The sequence below is a fragment of the Hypanus sabinus genome, chromosome 6 (genome assembly GCF_030144855.1).
Source record: "Hypanus sabinus isolate sHypSab1 chromosome 6, sHypSab1.hap1, whole genome shotgun sequence".
NCBI classification, from domain to species: domain Eukaryota; kingdom Metazoa; phylum Chordata; class Chondrichthyes; order Myliobatiformes; family Dasyatidae; genus Hypanus; species Hypanus sabinus.
The window spans coordinates 65,855,067-65,872,914 of record NC_082711.1 but is presented as its reverse complement, the minus strand read 5'-3'; the positions used below and the strand labels follow the sequence as shown (position 1 = coordinate 65,872,914).

Genomic DNA, 17,848 nt, shown 5'->3' with positions numbered 1-17,848 from the left:
ACACACATCTGGAGGAATGAGGACTGCAGTGGGCTGAGTCAAGGACAATCCAACCAATATTTTTGTGCTATAGAGGGATAATCTTAGTAATTCATAAAGTATTTGTTAAAGCAACATTTTAAAAAATATATTTGGCAATTATCCTGAATATCAGCTTTAAAACTTTAATAATGGAATTGAAATATTAGAAATGTGCATGTTTAATGGAATTTAATGGCTGTGGTTATGAATGTTTTTTGCACTAACTGAGGTAAGTAATGGAACTGCAGTAATCATACTTCAGCAGTAAAGATATTTCATTTGTTATTAATGTATCCTTCATAAGGGAATCTTATAAACTCATTTGCAACCTTAATTCTCATATCACTTACGGTGAAACCATTGCTCACCATCTGTGTTTTTTCGCTTTTGTTGGCAGGTTTCAATTGTTCACCTTCTAAAAACTGTGCGCCTGTTACGTCTGTTAAGACTACTGCAGAAGTTGGACCGATATTCTCAGCACAGCACAATTGTTCTGACTCTGCTTATGTCCATGTTTGCATTGTTGGCTCACTGGATGGCATGCATCTGGTATGTTATTGGCAAAATTGAAATTGAGGGCAACGACCCACATACGTGGGACATTGGTAAGTCCTCTCATTCCTGCACAATTTTGATGCCATCTTTTAAACAATGATTTATTACAAACCATTCATCTACTTCCTCAATGATAACATGTATATCTGTTCTTGAATGATGCTGAGAAAACAAGCTAAAACCTTCTGCACTTTGAATCATATTTGAAAGGACAACAGGTCAGACACTGAAGTACAATACTCTTAATTCTCTGATTTGAGCTCCATTTTAGCATAATGGAAGTTTGAGAACATAACTAGCACAAAATTTCATCTGCTAACTTATGATAACTAAATCTTTTAAGTGTTGTTCTGTGGAGTTATAGTATACTACATGTTCAGGGTAAAAAAATCAGAATCAGACTCAGGTTTATTATCACCGGCATGTGCCGTGTAATTTGTTAACTTAGCAGCAGCAGTTCAATGCAATACATAATTGAGCAGAGAGAGAATAATAATAATAAAAAATAGAATAAAACATAATAGTAAATAAACAAGTAAATAAACTGCATATATTGAATAGATTTAAACAAATGTGCAATAACAGGAATACTGTATATCAAAAAAAGGTGAGATAGTGTCTAAAGCTTCAATGTCCATTTAGAAATCAGACAGCAGAGAGGAAGAAGCTGTTCCTGAATCACCGAATGTGTGCCTTTAGGCTTCTGTATCTCCTACCTGATGGTAACAATGAGAAAAGGGCATGCCCTCAGTGCTGGAGGTCCTTAATAATGGACGTTGCCATTCTGAGACACTGCTCCCTGAAGATGTCCTGGGTACTTTGTAGGCTAGTGTCCAGGATGGAGATGAGAGGAGTGTTGTGTATTTAATATTTCAATAATATTTGAGTAATATTGTAAGTATTAAGCATTCTTTGTTGTTTACATATTTCATTATGGGTTATATGTACATGAATGGCATATGTCATTACACCACCTTGTAATATCTGCATGTTTCAATGGAATTAAAAATGAAAGTAGAACACATATTCATCCCGTTTTCCCCATGTTTTTCTTTTGATTAATTTCTAGAGTTGCAAAACATAACACAAGTTATTCACCTGGACACGGAAGATTGTAATTTGAAAAAACTGAGGGTTTCTCAATCAGACATGGCAGTTTGCAACTAGTCCATTAAGTTCATAAGCAGTTTGCAAAGGTCACCTAAGCGAGCAAGAGGAAGTTTCATGCAACAGTGTTCCCCATTCTGCTGATGTCTGTCCCTATTTTATCATCTAGAACTGACGTTGCCAATGTACAAAATATCAGAGAGGCCATAAAAATTCATAAGAATCAAATCTTTTTTCCAAATTTCACTTATATTAAAAATCATATTTGGTAATTAGTAACAGTAATTGGCTAGCAGTAATTATTTTAAGCCCCTGAACAACATATTATATACTTCAATGTCTCTTGTTTTAAGAATAAATGGAAATTGCTGTAAACGTCATGATTGCTTCCACTTCTGCAATGCTTAGTAAGGTTTGACAGGAACAATTTCAACTTGCCACAGTCTTTTCAAATGCCTTATTCATCAAAGGTTGACAACTTCAGATAAACAAGTCATCTAGAGGCCATAGCAGACAGTAGTTCTAAATCTTTATTTCTGCCATCTGTGAATGCATTGTTATTCTTTGTCACACAGCTTGATTATTTCTAAAATCTCCCTACCCCCTAGCAGTGCATGCAGTGACTTTACAGCATTGGGGCTTATGTGCAGAGGCTCTGCATTGCAGAAGAAAATCCAGAAAGCTATAGCATTTAGTATTTCCCTGCAGTTTTTTAATACTATGCAAAAATCCAAATGAAAGACTTTGATGGTTTCATTTAGAAATATGTCAATTTACTTTTACCATAAATGCGATGTTTTTGCTCCAGTTTTGCTTTCACTGGGGTTGATTGTCGAAGATATCGCAGTGAGAGCTGACTCACAGCCAACCTTCCACACTATCAACGTTACACAAATTGCTAATGACAGCTTTGACTATCTAAGAGAAACAGCAGCCTGCCATGTGGCCTCCTGCTAATCTTTACATTATGAAGGCAGACTGAGTCCAAATTTACAGGACACAAAGTCCTTGTCAAATCAATGAGTTAACATTAACTCTATACAGCCCATCAGATTCATGCACTGTAGTACACATTGAAGTTGATAATTTAGAAAAATAAAGATGTGAAATTTCTGATTTCAGAGTTAATAGGGTACTTGAGAAATATTAGTAATGAGAAATAAATGAGTTACATAATACAAAAAGGTTTTCACAATGATAGATTAATATTTTATATTAATTCTGGAAGGTCTCATGTTATCCCTGATTGTCTCAGGAAGAAAAGTTGATCATGTCTTTGATTACATGTGATTTCAATGCAATTCTTTGATCACTTTAAGGAAGTACCATAGAGATTGATCCAATGTTTGAAAGAATATTGTTCTTTTGGGAACCTACTGCTAAGGATCTAATCACAGTCAGTGTCCTGACACTGTGATGCACCATCAATAACTCACTCTGAGACGTAAGGCGAGATAGCGGCTTTTATTGACTGGAAGAAGGAACAAGCAGTGAGTGACCACCATACTACATCCTGGAGACTGAGAGGCCGGGCTCAGGCCTTGATCGCCTTTATACAGGGGTCTGTGGGAGGAGCCACAGGAGCAGTCAGCAGGGGGCGTGTCCAGACAGGTATATGTAGTTCACTACACACTGCACTGAACTCAGTCAAACTAGTGATGCAGGAGCTCCACACCCCAAGCTATACTAAAGTGAAAAATTAGCAGGTCAACAGAGGAAATCATTCAAAGATTTATTATGAATGGAACATCCTCAACTATTGGAACCTTCTCTGTCTCATCACCATTTAAAGTGAAGAAGGAGCACCTAGGAAATCTGAGTGTTTTCAAAGGGAGCACGATGAAAATGGAAAGAGGAGACCACCTATCTAACCATCATGCTGCTCTCATCACTGCCTAAAAGGCTGCCTAAGATTATTCTGTCTAAATAGCTTTTATTTTCTTCAATTATATAAGTTCAAGACTATAATACAGGGGCAAGATATGTCAACCTGAAGTTCAAGTAAATTAAACTTGCAATCTGCTAGCAAAGAAAATATTTGATACATTGAGATGTAAGTCAGTACACAGATTTTAATTGAAATATTATTCGTGGCAACTTCTTTTCTGAAGAAAGCCCTAGGACATGGAATGTGTAACCTGATCTGTCTGCACTATTTAAACAAAACTTCACATACTGGTGAAGGCAGCTCATCCGGAAAACATGTCTAAAACAGACAACAGGCAAACTGTGTTTGCAAATGTGGGGCTTAATGCTAATCCTGCCTCGCTGAGCATTATCTTGCTTATGTATGACTGTATCAGGGATACAGAGGCTATCTCCAAACGTTCTTCTTCCCATGGATTCACCATGACTCACGTGCCTCGAAAGAACAACAGGATCACAGAATGGTTACAGCACAGGCCATTTGGCCCATTGAACCTGTAGTAATTCAATGTAAAAGAACAATTCAACTGGTTCTAATCCCCTCCTCTTTCAAACACTTATCCAACTTCAATTTGAACACTGCAATTGCATCTGCCTCCTCTACCATGTTGGGAGTACATGCCAGACCCTAACTACTTGCTGTATAAAGGGTATTTCCTCATGTCACTTTGAATCTTTTGCCAAACATTCCATGTCCCCTGTACCATTTTTTTTCCAACTGGAACAACTTCACTCTACCTGACTTGCAGGATTTTAATTCTGTCAGATCTTATCATAACCTTCTCTGATCCCAGGATAACTGTCCCAGCCTCTCCATCCAATGCAATTAACAAAGTGCCTCCTCACTGGAATCATCAGCTTAAATGTCTTCTGCACCTTCTCTTACCCTATTTACATCTATTTTAAATTGTTGTGTCCAGGAATGGACGCAATACACCAAGTTACATGCTTATCATTTCTTCCTTATTGTTATACTCTTATGTTTCACACTCACAGAGAAATAATTTGTCAGGGATTAGGTGAGCGGCTCCAGATGAACTGTTCTTGCGCTGGTGTAGATTTAATAGGCCAAATTGCTTCCTTCCTGTTATTATCAAGAAAAGCACTAACAGAAGGCTCTAGATGGTGTTCCTGTACATTGTTCTCAACTGTGAAGTCAGAGGGAATGATGTGGGTTTGTTAGGAAGGGAAGAGAGGGACCAAGGAAATTCTTGGGTGTTTGACCTGTGGCCAATCAGTGAACGGGAGTGTGAGAAGAAGAGGTGACTTCCCACAGATCTGCAATTCATGATGAAAAAAGCAACACTTTGTGACAGTTTTCAGAGTTTGAACTGTGGCCCATCAGTGAATGTGAGCATGACAGGAGGCGACTTCACACAGATCCACAACTGAAGATTAAAATGCAGCGCTTTGCTGCAGTTTTCTGAGTTTGAACTGTGGGCAGTCAGTGAATGGGATTCATTAGCAAGGGGGAATAAAAATAACGCAGGGGAAAGCACAGTGACCATTGTTGGAATGGGCCAACGTTAGAGTGGGGAGGCTTTGTCTTTGGCTCATCAGGCTTGGCTGAGATCATTCTTGATTCTTCATTCCTTGTCTGTTAGGGCATAGTCAGAGCAGTAGGAATGACTCCAGAGACTGTTATGTTCTTTTGTGTAAGATATAGGAATTCTAGGAAACCTACAGCCTCCCAGATAACCACATCTGCACCAGGTATACTGAGCTGCAGCTCCTCAGAAACATGTTAAGGAACGGGAGCTGCATCTCAATGACCTTCAACTCATGTGGGAGACTGAGGACATGACAGATAGGTGCTACAGGGAGGCGGGTAACTGGGTGACTGTTAGGAGAAGGAAGGAAAGTGGGCAGCCAGTACAGAGTACATCTGTGGCCATTCCCTTCAATAAAAGTATACCGTATAGATTACTATCGAAGGGAGCAACCTACCAGGAGGGAACAGCAGTGACCGGATCTCTGGCAATGAGTCTGGTGCTGTGGCTCAGGAGAAAAGAGAGGTGAAGAGGACTGCAGTGGTGATAGGAAAGTCCATAGTTAGAGGAACAGAGATGAGATTCTGTGGGCATTATAGAGATGCCTGGAGGCTGCTTAACATCACAGGAAAGATACTGGCATGGGTAGCGGAATGGCTGACAGACAGGAGGCAGGGAGTGGGAATAAAAGGGGCCTTTTCTGGTTGGTTACTGGTGACTAGTGGTGTTCCTCAGAGGTCACTATTTGAACCACTACTTTTCACATTGTTTGTCAATGATTTGGATAATGGAACTGATGGCTTTGTGGCAAAGTTTGCGGGTGATACAAAGATAAGTGGAGGCGTGGGTAGTGATGAGGAAACAATTCAATTGTAGCAGGACTTAGACAAATTTGAAGAGTGGGCAAAAAAGTGGCAGATGAAATACAGTATTGGGAACTGTATGATAATGCATTTTGGTGAAAGGAACAATAGTGCAGACTACGATCTAAATGGGGAAAAGGTTCAAACATCTGTGGTACAGATGGACTTAGGAGTCCTTGTGCAAGACTCCCAGATGGATAATTTACAGGATGAGTCTGTGGCAAAGAAGGCAAATGCAATGCTGATAGTTATTTTAAGGGGAATAGAATATAAAGGCAAGAAGACAATACTGAGCCTTTATAAGGCACTAGTCAGGCTACGCTTGGAGTGTTGTCATCAGTGTTGGGTCCCATAGCTCAGAAAGGATGTGTTGTCATTGGAGAGAGTCCAGACAAGGCTCACGAGGATGAATCTGGTAATGAAGGAGTTAATATATGAGGAGTGTTTGGCAGCTTTGGGCCTGTACTCACTGGAATTCAGAAGGATGCGTTGGGATCTCATTAAAAACGACCGAATGTTGAAAGGACAAGATAGGGTAAATGTGGGGAGAATGTTTCCTTTGGTGGGGGTTTCCAGAACTCAAGGGCACAACCTCAAAACTGAGGGGTGACCCTTTAAAACAGTGGTAAGAAGGATTTTTCTTTTAGCCGGAGACTAGTGAATACGTGGATTGTTCTGCCACAGACTGTGGTGGAGGCCAAGTCCATGGGGATACGTAAAGCAGATGTTGATTGTTTTCTGATCGGTCGGAGCATCAAAGGATATAGAGAGAAGGCAGGTGTATAGGATTGAGTGGAATATGGAATCAGCCATGATGGAATGGCAGAGCAGACTCAATGGGCTGAATGGCCTAATTCTGCTCCCGTGTCTGATGGTCTTATGGTATGTTGCCTCCAAGGTGTAATTGTCAGGGATGTCTTGGATTGAACCACAACAGTATTCTAAAGGGGGAGTGTGAGCAGCCAGAAGTTTTAGTAGATATTGGCACCAATGACAAAGGTAAGAAGGGCAAGGAGGTCCTGAAGAGAGATTTTAGGGAGTTATGTAGAAAGATGACAAGCAGACTCCCAGGGTAGCAGCCTCTGGGTTGCTGCCTGTGCCATGCACCAGTGAGGGTAAGAATAGGTGCATTTGGCAGATAAATGCATGGCTGAGGAACTGATGCTAGAGCAGGAGTTATTCTGGATTAAATGTTGTACAATGATCTGGAATTGATTAGAAAGCTTAAGGTAAAGGAACCGTTAGAGGCCAGTGATCATAATGTGATAGAATTCACCCTGTAAATTGAGAGGGATAATCTAACATCAGATGTATCATTATTTCAGCGGAGTAAAGGGAGATACAGAGGCATGAGAGAGGAGCTGGCCAAAGTTGATTGGAAGGCACAAAGCAGCAAAGGCTGGAGCTTCTGGGAGAATTCCAAAGGCACAGGATAGATACATCTCGAAGATGAACTATTCTAAAGGCAAGATGACAAATCTCAGGCTGACTAGAGAATTCAAAGCTAACATAAAAGCCAAAGTGAAGGCATACAATAGAGCAAAAATTAGTGGTAAGTTAGAGGATTAGGAATCTTTTAAAATCCAACAGAAGGCAACTAAAATAGTCATTAAGATGGAAAAGATGGAATACAATGGTAAGCTAGCCAAAAAGAGGATACCAAAATTTCTTTAGATATACAAAGAGTAAATGAAAGGTCAGAGTAAATATCGGAAATGATGGAAAATGATGCTGAATAGGTAGCAATGGGGGACAAGAAAAATGGCGGACAAACTGAAGAAGTATTCTGTATCTGTGGAAGACAGTAACTGTATGAGTGTCAGGGAGCAGAAGTGCATGAAGTTGCCGTTATTAGGGTGAATGTGCTTGGGAGCTCAAAGGCCTGAAGGTTGATAACCACCTGGAGCAGATAATTTACACCCTAGGATCCTTAAAATGATGGCTGAAGAGATTGTGGAGGCATTGGTGATGAACTTTCAAGAATCAATAGATTCTGGCATGGTTCTGGAGGTCTGAAAAATTGAAAATGTCACTCCACTCTTCAAGAAGAGAGAGAGGCAGAGAAAAGAAAACCACAGGGCAATTGGTCTGGTCTCAGTGGTTGGGCAGATGTCAGAGTCGACTCTTAAGGATGTGGTTTCAGGGTACTTGAGGCATATGATAAAGGAAGCTGAAGTCAGCTTGGTTTCCTTAAGGGAAAAACTTGCCTGACAAATCTATTGGAATTCTTTGAAGAAATATCAAGCAGGATAGATAAAGGAGAATCAGAGAATATTGTATACTTGGATTTTCAGAAGGTCTTTGACAAGGAGTCACACATGATGCAGCTTAACAAGCTAAGACCCCATGGTATTATAGGAAAGATACTAGCATGGATAGAGCATTGGCTGATTGACAGGAGGCAAAGAGTGGGAATGAAGGGAGCACTTTCTGGTTGACTGGTGGTAACTAGTGATTTTTCACAGGGTTCTGTGTGTTAGCACTGTTTCTTTTTACTTATATGTCAATTATTTGGATGATGCAATTGATGGTTTTGTGGTCAAGTTTGCAGATGATAGAAAAACAGGTGGAGGGGCATATAGTGTTGAGGAAGTAGAGAGGCTGTAGTACAACTTAGACAGATTAGGAGAATAGACAATGAAGTGGCAGATGGAATATAGTGTTGGGAATTGTTTGGCCATGCACTTAGGTTGAAGAATTAAAAGTGTTGACTATTTTCAAAATGGAGAGAAAATTAAAATATCTGATTTAGAAAAGGACTTGGGAGTCTTCATGCAGGATTCCCTAAAGGCTAATTTTCAGGTTGAGTCTGTGGTGAAGAAGTCAAATACAATGTTAGCGTTTTTTTAAGAGGGCTAGAATATGAAATCAATGATGTAATGTGGAGGCTTCATTATCTCCAAGGAAGAAAGAAAGAAAGAGGGGAATCTAGTAGGAGAGGACAGAGGCCATTAAAGAAAGGATCCTCATCCCCTTTTCTTTCGTCCATGGCCTTCTGCCCTCTCCTATTAGATTCCTTTTTCTCTATCCCTGTATCTCTTTCACCAGTCAACTTCCCATCTCTTTACTTCACCCTTCCTCTCACGGTTTCACCTATTTCTCCCTCCCCTCTCCCCACCCTTTAACTCATCTTTTTGTCTTCAGTCCTGCTGAAGGGTCTCGGCCCGATATGTCGACTGTTTACTCTTTTCCATAGATGCTGCCTGGCCTGCTGAGTTCCATCAGCTGTTCAGGTGAGCTGTTGCAGTTTATGTGGCTTTAGTTCCCTGAGTTCACCTATTTTTAACAGTAGTCCTAATTGCTCAAGCCAGGAGAACGGCTAAATATTAATAACAAACCTGAAGTTACCCATCAGCTGCAAATTTCAATGTCATGCAAATAAAAGGTTGAAATTTAGTCATTCTCTATCAACATCATCTCAGCAACCCTATGCACATTTTAGTGAAGTGTACTCTACAAAAGCAATTAACTGGCCTTAAGACGGAACAAGAAGTAAATATTTAAGGCTGTGATCTGAACAGTGGGTTGTTGATGTTACTGATCCATCGCTCCTCACAAAAACTTTCAAATCCGGTCAGGGAAAGCAACAGAGACAATGGACTTTATATTGCTTTTTTGTTTGCTAACATAAAGTAGGTGCAAAGAGGGTCAATTCCGAAGATCTTGGATCAGTTGATTTTTAGTTGTCTCTAGAGGGCATCACAGACTGTGTTAGGCTCTTGGGTTGTGAAAATGATGAAGCTGTGTCAGTTCCACCTCCACTGTAGAGTGAGACTTGATCTGCTCATGATCTTTAGTGGTATCTGAATAACTTAATAAATAAGAGATCCAAGGAAGACCATTTTAGACTCATAATTCAGGCCACATTCTTTACCAAAATATTAGAACATGGAACAGTATAGCACCTTAACAGGCATTTTGAACAATAATGTTGCGCTAAACTAATTAAGTCCCTTCTGCCTGCACATGACGCATAATCCTCCATTCTCTGCATATACATGTGTTTTTCTAGAGCTATTTGAATGTCTTCATTGTACCTCCCTCCATCACCATTCCTGAACATTATTATCATTCATATGCTTTAAATCTATGGCTTATTGATCAAAATTGAATTAATTGAATTCTTCAAGTTTGAAATTTAAAGATGTTTGTAAATCATGGGGATCATGGTACACAGAATACAACTAAAGATATGGTGTCAATCAAATATTTGAAGTGTGAATTGCCTACTCTTAAACTGGGTTTATAAGTCTTAAATGCGAAGGGTAAATTCCAATGGCAATTCCTGATTTTATTCAAATTTTAATCTATGATTATAGGTTGGCTGCATGAACTGGGCAAACGTCTCGAAACTCCATACTATGACAATAATACAATGGGAGGACCTGGAATCAGAAGTGCCTATATTGCTGCCCTTTACTTCACCCTCAGCAGCTTGACCAGTGTGGGATTTGGAAATGTTTCTGCCAACACTGAAGCAGAGAAGATCTTTTCCATCTGCACAATGCTGATAGGAGGTTTGTCTATTCATTTTTTTTTTTTGACATTGGTAGAACTCAGATGTAATTTTTGTGCATATAATATACAGAATGGAAATAAAATTTTTGAAGCTCATACAAAATTTATTATATTGCATCTATGACCTGAAATAAGCTTAGCTGATGTTTAGCTTCTTAGATGATAATGGAAGTGAATGTCCAGTGAGGCACATATGGATCAATACAATGCTCTTAGCACTTGTGTCCAAATTGAATTTTTACCTCTTTCTGATCTTAATTAAAAGCCTTATTTAATAAAATGACAGGCTTGGAAAAGTCTGCAAAGTGAATACCTGTTGTGTGTTTGGGCTTCTCAAAACATCAGGACCACAAACACACATGGACTGCTTCTATCACACTTTTATAAGACTATCAAATGGTCCTTAGATAGACTTCTGACTGATATCTAACTTGTTATGATCTTGCATCTTAGAGTCTACCTGAACTCACCTGAACTATCCTATTAAATTTTGTAACAATGAAAAAGGTTACTCGGCCCATAGGAACCATGTCAGATCTCAGACCAGTCTCACCAATCATATTCCCTAATCTTCTTCTTTGCAAGATGAGGACCTATGATCATCTCTTCGATCAACCCTCTGCTTTACCCCGAGTTTCTCAAGCAGTTTGCTTCTTTTTTCCTTGTAACGAGTCCTTTCAGATATTCCCATTTTCCCACTATCTACCCATGCCAGGGATAACTTAAAGTAGCCAATTAATCTAACAAACATTCCACCTTTGGGATGTGGGAGGATTCCAGAGCATCGGAAGGAAGCCCATGCATTCACAGGGGAATGTCCATGGACAAGGGAGTCGTGTCAGGAACGATCCCTGCAGGAGGTGGGCTGGGGGGAGGGGTAAGGGAAATTTGTGCCTGTTGGTAGAGAAGGTACAAGTTATGGAGAATTAGGTGCTGGACATGGAGACTACTAGGGTGATAGGTGAGGACAAGAGCAATGCTATCCTTGGCAAAATGATGGGAGGAAGGAGTAAGAGCAGACAGGCACAAAATGGAAGAGATGTGGGTGAAGACTGCATTGATGGTGGAGGAAGGAAGGCCTTTTTCTTTGAAGAAGGAGAGCATCTCATTAGTTCTGGATTGAAAAGCCTTATCCTGAAAGCTGATGCAGTGGAGGCGGAGGAAATGAGAGAAAGGGTGGCACTTTTACAAGTGACAGGGTGGGAAAAGGTATGGTCCAGGTAGCTGTGAGAATCAGTGGATTTATAAAAGATATGAGTGGATAAACCAGAGTTTGAAAGGGGAGATTGGTTACAGAAATGGACCAGGTAAATTTGAGGGCAAGGTGGAAGTTGGAAGCAATGTTGAGGAAGTCAACAAGTTCAGCATGGGTGCAGGAAGCAGCCCCAATGTAGTCGTTGATAGGAAAAGTTGGGGAGTGATACTGCTGTAGGTTTGAAATGCTGACTGCTCCACATAGCTGGCAAAAAGGGAGACATAGCTGGGACCCATGGCTACACCCTTGGTTTGGAGGAAGTGGGAGGAGCCAGAGGAGTAACTATTGAGAGTGAGAACTAACTCCACCAGATGGAGGAGAGTGGTGGTGGAGGGGAACAGCTTGGGTCTGTTATATAGAAAGAAACTGAGAGCTTTAAGGCCATCTTAATAAGGGATAGAGGTGTATAGGGACTGGATGTCCATGGTGAAAAGGGGACAATCAGGGCCAGGGAACTTGAAGTCATTGAAAAGATCCTGAGCATGTGAAATGCCACGGATGTAGGTAGGAAGAGACTAAACAAAGGAGAGGGGGATAAAACAGAGTTGAGGTATGTGGATATAGGTTTGGTGGGGCAGGAACAAGCAGAAACAATGGGTTGACCTGGACAGACAGGTTTGTGGATCTTGGATAGGAGGTAGAAACAGGAGGTGAGGGGTAAGGGAACTATGAGTGGCAGCAGATGGGAGATCCCCAGAGTTAATTAGATTAGTGATGGTTAATAAGATCAGTCATGGTGACCAAGGCCTGGTGCTCCTGTTGGCCGCTTTCCTGAGCGCAGACACTCCGTCCATCAAATAAGGTGGGATCTCCCAGTGCCTACTTCCTATTCACAATCCAACATGTCAATCTATGGCCTACTCTACTGCTGCAATGAGGCCACACTCAGGATGGAGGAGTAACACCTAATATTCCTTCTGGGTAACCTCTAACTGATAGCATGTATATTGATTTCTTGAACTTCCAGTAATTGCCCCACAACGTCTTCACCATTCCCATTCCCATTTCCTTCTCTTGCCTTATCTCCTTATCTGCCCATTATCTCTCACTGTTGCTCCTCCCCGTTTCCTTTCATCCATGGTCTTGTACGCTCTCCTATCAGATTCCCCCTCCTCCAGCCCTTTATCAATTCACATATCAACTTCCCAGCTCTTTATTTCACCCTTTCCTCTCTTCTGGTTCACTTATAATTTACCACCTTGACTCCTTCCTCCCCTCCTCCCACCTTGTTGCTCTAACTTCTCATCCTTTTTTCCAGTCCTGATAAAGGGTCTTGATCCACAGTGTCGACCATTTGCTCTTTTCCATAGATGCTGACTGGCCTGCTGAGTTCCTCCAGCATTTTGTGTGTGTTGCTTGGATATGCAGCATTTGCAGATCTCGTCTTTTAGCTATGGGAGTTGGTAGGTTTATAAAAGATATTGGTAGACAGTTTGTCTCCAGAAATGAAGACAAAGAGATCGAGAAAGATGTCAGAAATGGACCAAGTGAACTTAAGGGCAGCATGGAAGTTGGAGGCAAAGTTGTTGAAATTGACAAGCTTAACATGGGTGCATGAAGCAGCACCAATGCAGTTGTCAAAGTACTGCAGAAAGAGTTGGGGAGCATTACCAGGGAAAGCCTGGAATGTGGACTGTTCCATGTAGCCAATGAAAAGGCCGACATCACTGGGTCTCATGCTGGTGCCACTGGCTACATACATCTTGAGTTTGTGGCAAGTTGGAGGAGCCGAAAGAAAAATTGTTGAGTGTGAGGATCATTTCCACCAGACAGTGAAGAGCAGTTATGGAGTGGAACTGGTCAGGTCTGTTGCTGCAGTAGTTGATTTAAGGAATTGTTTATAACTAAAGACCTGCTAAAATATGTAAGTTTTTGTTGATGTTCTAACAAACTGAATGATTTGGCCAACATTGTTCATTACAATGTTTAACTGAGTTACACTTCTATTTTCCTTCTCTCCTTAGCATTGATGCATGCATTAGTCTTTGGAAATGTAACTGCTATCATTCAGCGCATGTACTCTAGGTGGTCTCTGTATCACCACAGAATTAAAGACTTAAAGGACTTCATCCGGGTTCACCACCTACCGAAGCAACTGAAACAACGAATGCTGGAATATTTCCAGACAACATGGTCTGTCAATAATGGAATTGATGCTAATGAGGTACTTCCCTTATCTTAAATATGCTATGATGAGAAAATCTTTTGGCATGTTATTGCAAGTGAAGTAAAATTATGAATATATTCAAAAATAATATATTTCTCTTTACACTTGCTATTTCACTATTTTGCTATTTTTTTAATTCCCTTTGACTGCAAGTTAGTTGAATTTTCAACAGGAGTTAGAAAACAAATATGGTTCATTCCCATTTGCTTCATTCAGCTTCATAAGTAAAGAAAACAAGAAACTGCAAAGACTAAGAGGGTGAATAACCAGGGGACTTCTGCAGTCTGGTGTCTATTGCCTTCTCCCCATAATTTTTGATGCCCTTACTAATTAAGAACATCAAACTCCACTTTAAATTTTAAAAAAACTTGCCATTCACAGCCATCTGTTGCAATGAATTCCACAGATTCACCACCTAAAGAAATTCCTCCTTATCTCTAGTCTAAAGGGACATCTTCCATTCTGAAGCGAAGTCCTCTGGTCCTAGACTCTCGCATTTTTCAGTAGATTTCAGTGAGATACCCTCTCCATTCTTCTAAACTCCAGAGAGTACAGTCCCAGAGCCACCAACTGCTCCTCTTACAGTAACCCTTTCAGTTCCAGGATCATCTTTGTAAACCTCATGATCTGTCTCCGATACCTGCACATTCTTCCCTAGAAATGAGGCCAAAAACTGCTCACAGCACTCCAAATGTGGTCTGATCAATGCCTTATAAAGGTTTAGGATTACCCCTTGTCTTCCTTACTATCAACTCTGCCTGAAAGTTAATCTTTAGAGAATTCTGCACGAGGAGTTCCAACTCACTTTGCCCCTCTGATTTCTGAATTTGCTCCCCATTTAGAAAACTTTATACTCCTTATTCCTCCTATCAAAGTGAAGGACCATACATTTCCCTACACTATATTCTTTGCCCATTTTCCTCATCTCTATATTTATCCTTCTACAGACCCCAGGTTTCTCAACACCACCTGCCCCTCCACTTATCTTTTTATCATCCGCAAATGTGGCCTGAAAGCCATGAATTCTATCATCCAAAGTAATGACATATAACATGAAAAGTAGCAGGCCGAGTCCAGCCCCTGTGGAAAACCACTAGTCAGCAACCAATCAGAAAAGACTCCCATTAATAGAGCCGGGTCCTCATTCTTCTGATATAGAGGGCAGTAGTAGTACTATCAATGATCACCCACAGGTGACCAACTAACGCGGTCTATAATGCATGTTGCTAAAACCTTCTTGTTCACCATGGATGAATACTACAGAGCTTATTAAAAACCTAACTGTAGAGTAACTGAGTCACTTTGCTGTGTCATCTTATCTTTTCCATGAATGCTTACATATACGTATTAATTGTGCTCTGAAAAATAAACAATAAACACTTCCTTCTGTTGTTAACATACTCTTAACTGAAATATTCCAAATGTATTTGTAGAAAATTTTTGAACACTAATGTAGTTTCTCAGTGCCACCATTTAAATGTTGCTTTCTCCATTACTTTTTCCTTTGTTTTTGTTGCTTTCTTTCTAATTTAACATCTGTTCCTGTTGTTCTTGCGATGCTTTCTGTTCTTTTTTATAACTTATGGCACCACTAATACAGTCAATCACATTTCCAAGAGGCCACACTAAAAGTCGCTTTTGGTCTTACTTTTCTTTGACCTCTAATAACTTATTTCATGGAAGTGGCTTTGATGCCCCAAAAATTTCAATGAAACATGTTTATATTGCTTAAATCATGTGCTTCTGTATGAGAATGTGCCTCATACAAGTAGCACTGGATGTATGATTTTCTCAGTACTGGCATGAGAAAGACAACTGACTGGGGACTGTCAAAATGAGCAAGACCCCGTCACTGATCATAAGACATAGGAGCAGAATTAGGCCATTCAGCCCATCGAGTCCACTCCACCATTACATCATCCCGGATCCCATTCAACCCCAAAAACCTGACTTCTCACCATATTCCTTGGTGCCTCAAACAATCAAGAATCTATCAACTGTCACTTTAAATATACTCAGGGATTGACCTCCACTGCAGTCTGTGGCAGAGCATTCTAAAAAAAAATTCCTCCTTACTTCTTTTCTAAAAGGTCGCACCTCAATTTTGAGGCTGTGCCCTTTTGTTCTAGTACCCCCACCAGAAGAACCATCCTCTCCATATCCATGTAATGCCCACCACATTTTCTTCTGAAGTTAATGGGTGAAAAGCAGTGGTTCCAACCTGGGGTCCATGGACCCTTTGGTTAGTGGTAAGGCTCCATGGCACAAAAAAAAGATGGGAACCCCGGTTAAGTGGAATGACATATTAATGAACTGCACTATTTCACAAATGAATATGTACAGTCAGCCCTCCTTATCCGCGAGGGATTGGTTCCAGGACCCCTCGCGGATACCAAAATTCACGGATGCTCAAGTCCCTTATTCAAACTGTCTCAATCCGGTGGACCTTAGGACCCAGCGGAACCCCAGACCTTATTTAACCTGTCTCAGTGCGGTGGACATTAGGACTCAGTGCCAGAGCTCTGAATGCGCAGTGTCTCTACTCACAAAAATAATAACAATCACGATTGAAAATACAGTGGAAATAACAAAGTGATCGGAAAGAGATGAAATGCCATCAGTCACTGGAAAAGCGTTAGGCTATGTCGGTCAATGATTGGGACAATTTTAAAGGATAAAGTGAGAAAGGCTCTGCCCTGATGAAAGCTACAATTATTACTAAGAAACGCAGTGGTTTAATTATTGGGTTATGGGGTTTTGAGTTATTGATCCTCCACATCAACCCGCCACGGATGGAGAGCGCGCTCAATATCGGTCTGTCACTGGCTCGCACTCGAGAACGGTTCCCGAGCCCGGCACTGAAACATACGTTCTTAAGTGTTTTATATGCATAGAAAGGTAAAATACATACTATATACTAAGACAAACGTTTGAGTAAGTGACGCTTAATAATACTGGATGTACCTGTTCCGGCTTACTTAGTAAGAGAACTTCTGATTTTGTTCGATCCTGATCCATGATATCCCACACACATCCTCCTGTATGTCAAGAAAAAAAGTCTGTACATGTTCGAACAACAAGTGCTGGAAGAGCACTTCTGGGTTTCCGCGATTCACAGTTGGTTGAATTTGCGGATAAGGAGAGCCGACTGTATTACTGAAGGGGGAAAGAAAGCAAATGCTGAAAACACTCAGCAGGTCAGGCAGCATCTTTGGAGAGGGCAGCAATGGGTCCCTCATTAGAAATGTGGAGAAGAGAAAAAAAGTGTTGGTTTCGGGTTGCAGACAAGGTGGAAGAAAGGTGAGTGAAACATAGGAAATGTCTCTGAAAGGATGATATTGTACTGTACCAGTTAAGAAACTGTTACAGTCAGGTTAAGCTTTCTCGTCTATGTAGTATGCTGATAATGAGAAGGCTCGGTCATGCCCAGCAGGCCAAAATATATAAAAAAGAAATAAAATAAAAACTGGATCAAAATGACCAGTTCTCACACAAACATAAACAAAGAGTGAGTTGTTTATAGTTGAAGAATTTGCTTTTGAGTCCTGCAGGCTGCAGTGTACCTCAACAAAGAAGAGGTGTTACTACTCAAGCAAATTGTTTGGCCTTATTGTAACAGCGTAGGAGGCCATCAGTAGAAAGACCAAAGTGTGAGTAGACAATAAACTTAAATGGAAAGCAAGAGGCAACTCAGAGTTGCTTCTGCAGATAGAAAGCAGATGTTCCACAAAGCAATCACTCCACCTGTATTTTGTTTTTCCATCTTGGATTAGGCTGCATGGACAATATTGAATGTAGTGCAGTCGAAGAGATGGGTAAGTGCTTTGTTGCTTCACCTGGAAAAACTGTTTGGACCTCTGGATGGTGAGAAGGGAAGAAGTGAACGGACACATATTTCACCTCCCGTGGCTGCATGAGAAAGTACAATAAGATATGAAGTTCTAGC

The 17,848-nt window shown here is 40.6% G+C and overlaps 1 protein-coding gene across 1 annotated transcript in view; it reads left to right on the top strand.

Moving 5' to 3' along the window:
- Positions 1-17,848, top strand: part of kcnh8 (potassium voltage-gated channel, subfamily H (eag-related), member 8) — a 439,093-nt gene that overhangs the window by 294,280 nt on the left and 126,965 nt on the right. Inside the window, exons 7-9 of the mRNA XM_059972346.1 lie at positions 419-626; positions 10,282-10,479; positions 13,700-13,899. Of these exons, the coding sequence (XP_059828329.1) occupies positions 419-626; positions 10,282-10,479; positions 13,700-13,899 (606 nt within the window). The remainder of the gene's footprint in view (positions 1-418; positions 627-10,281; positions 10,480-13,699; positions 13,900-17,848) is intronic.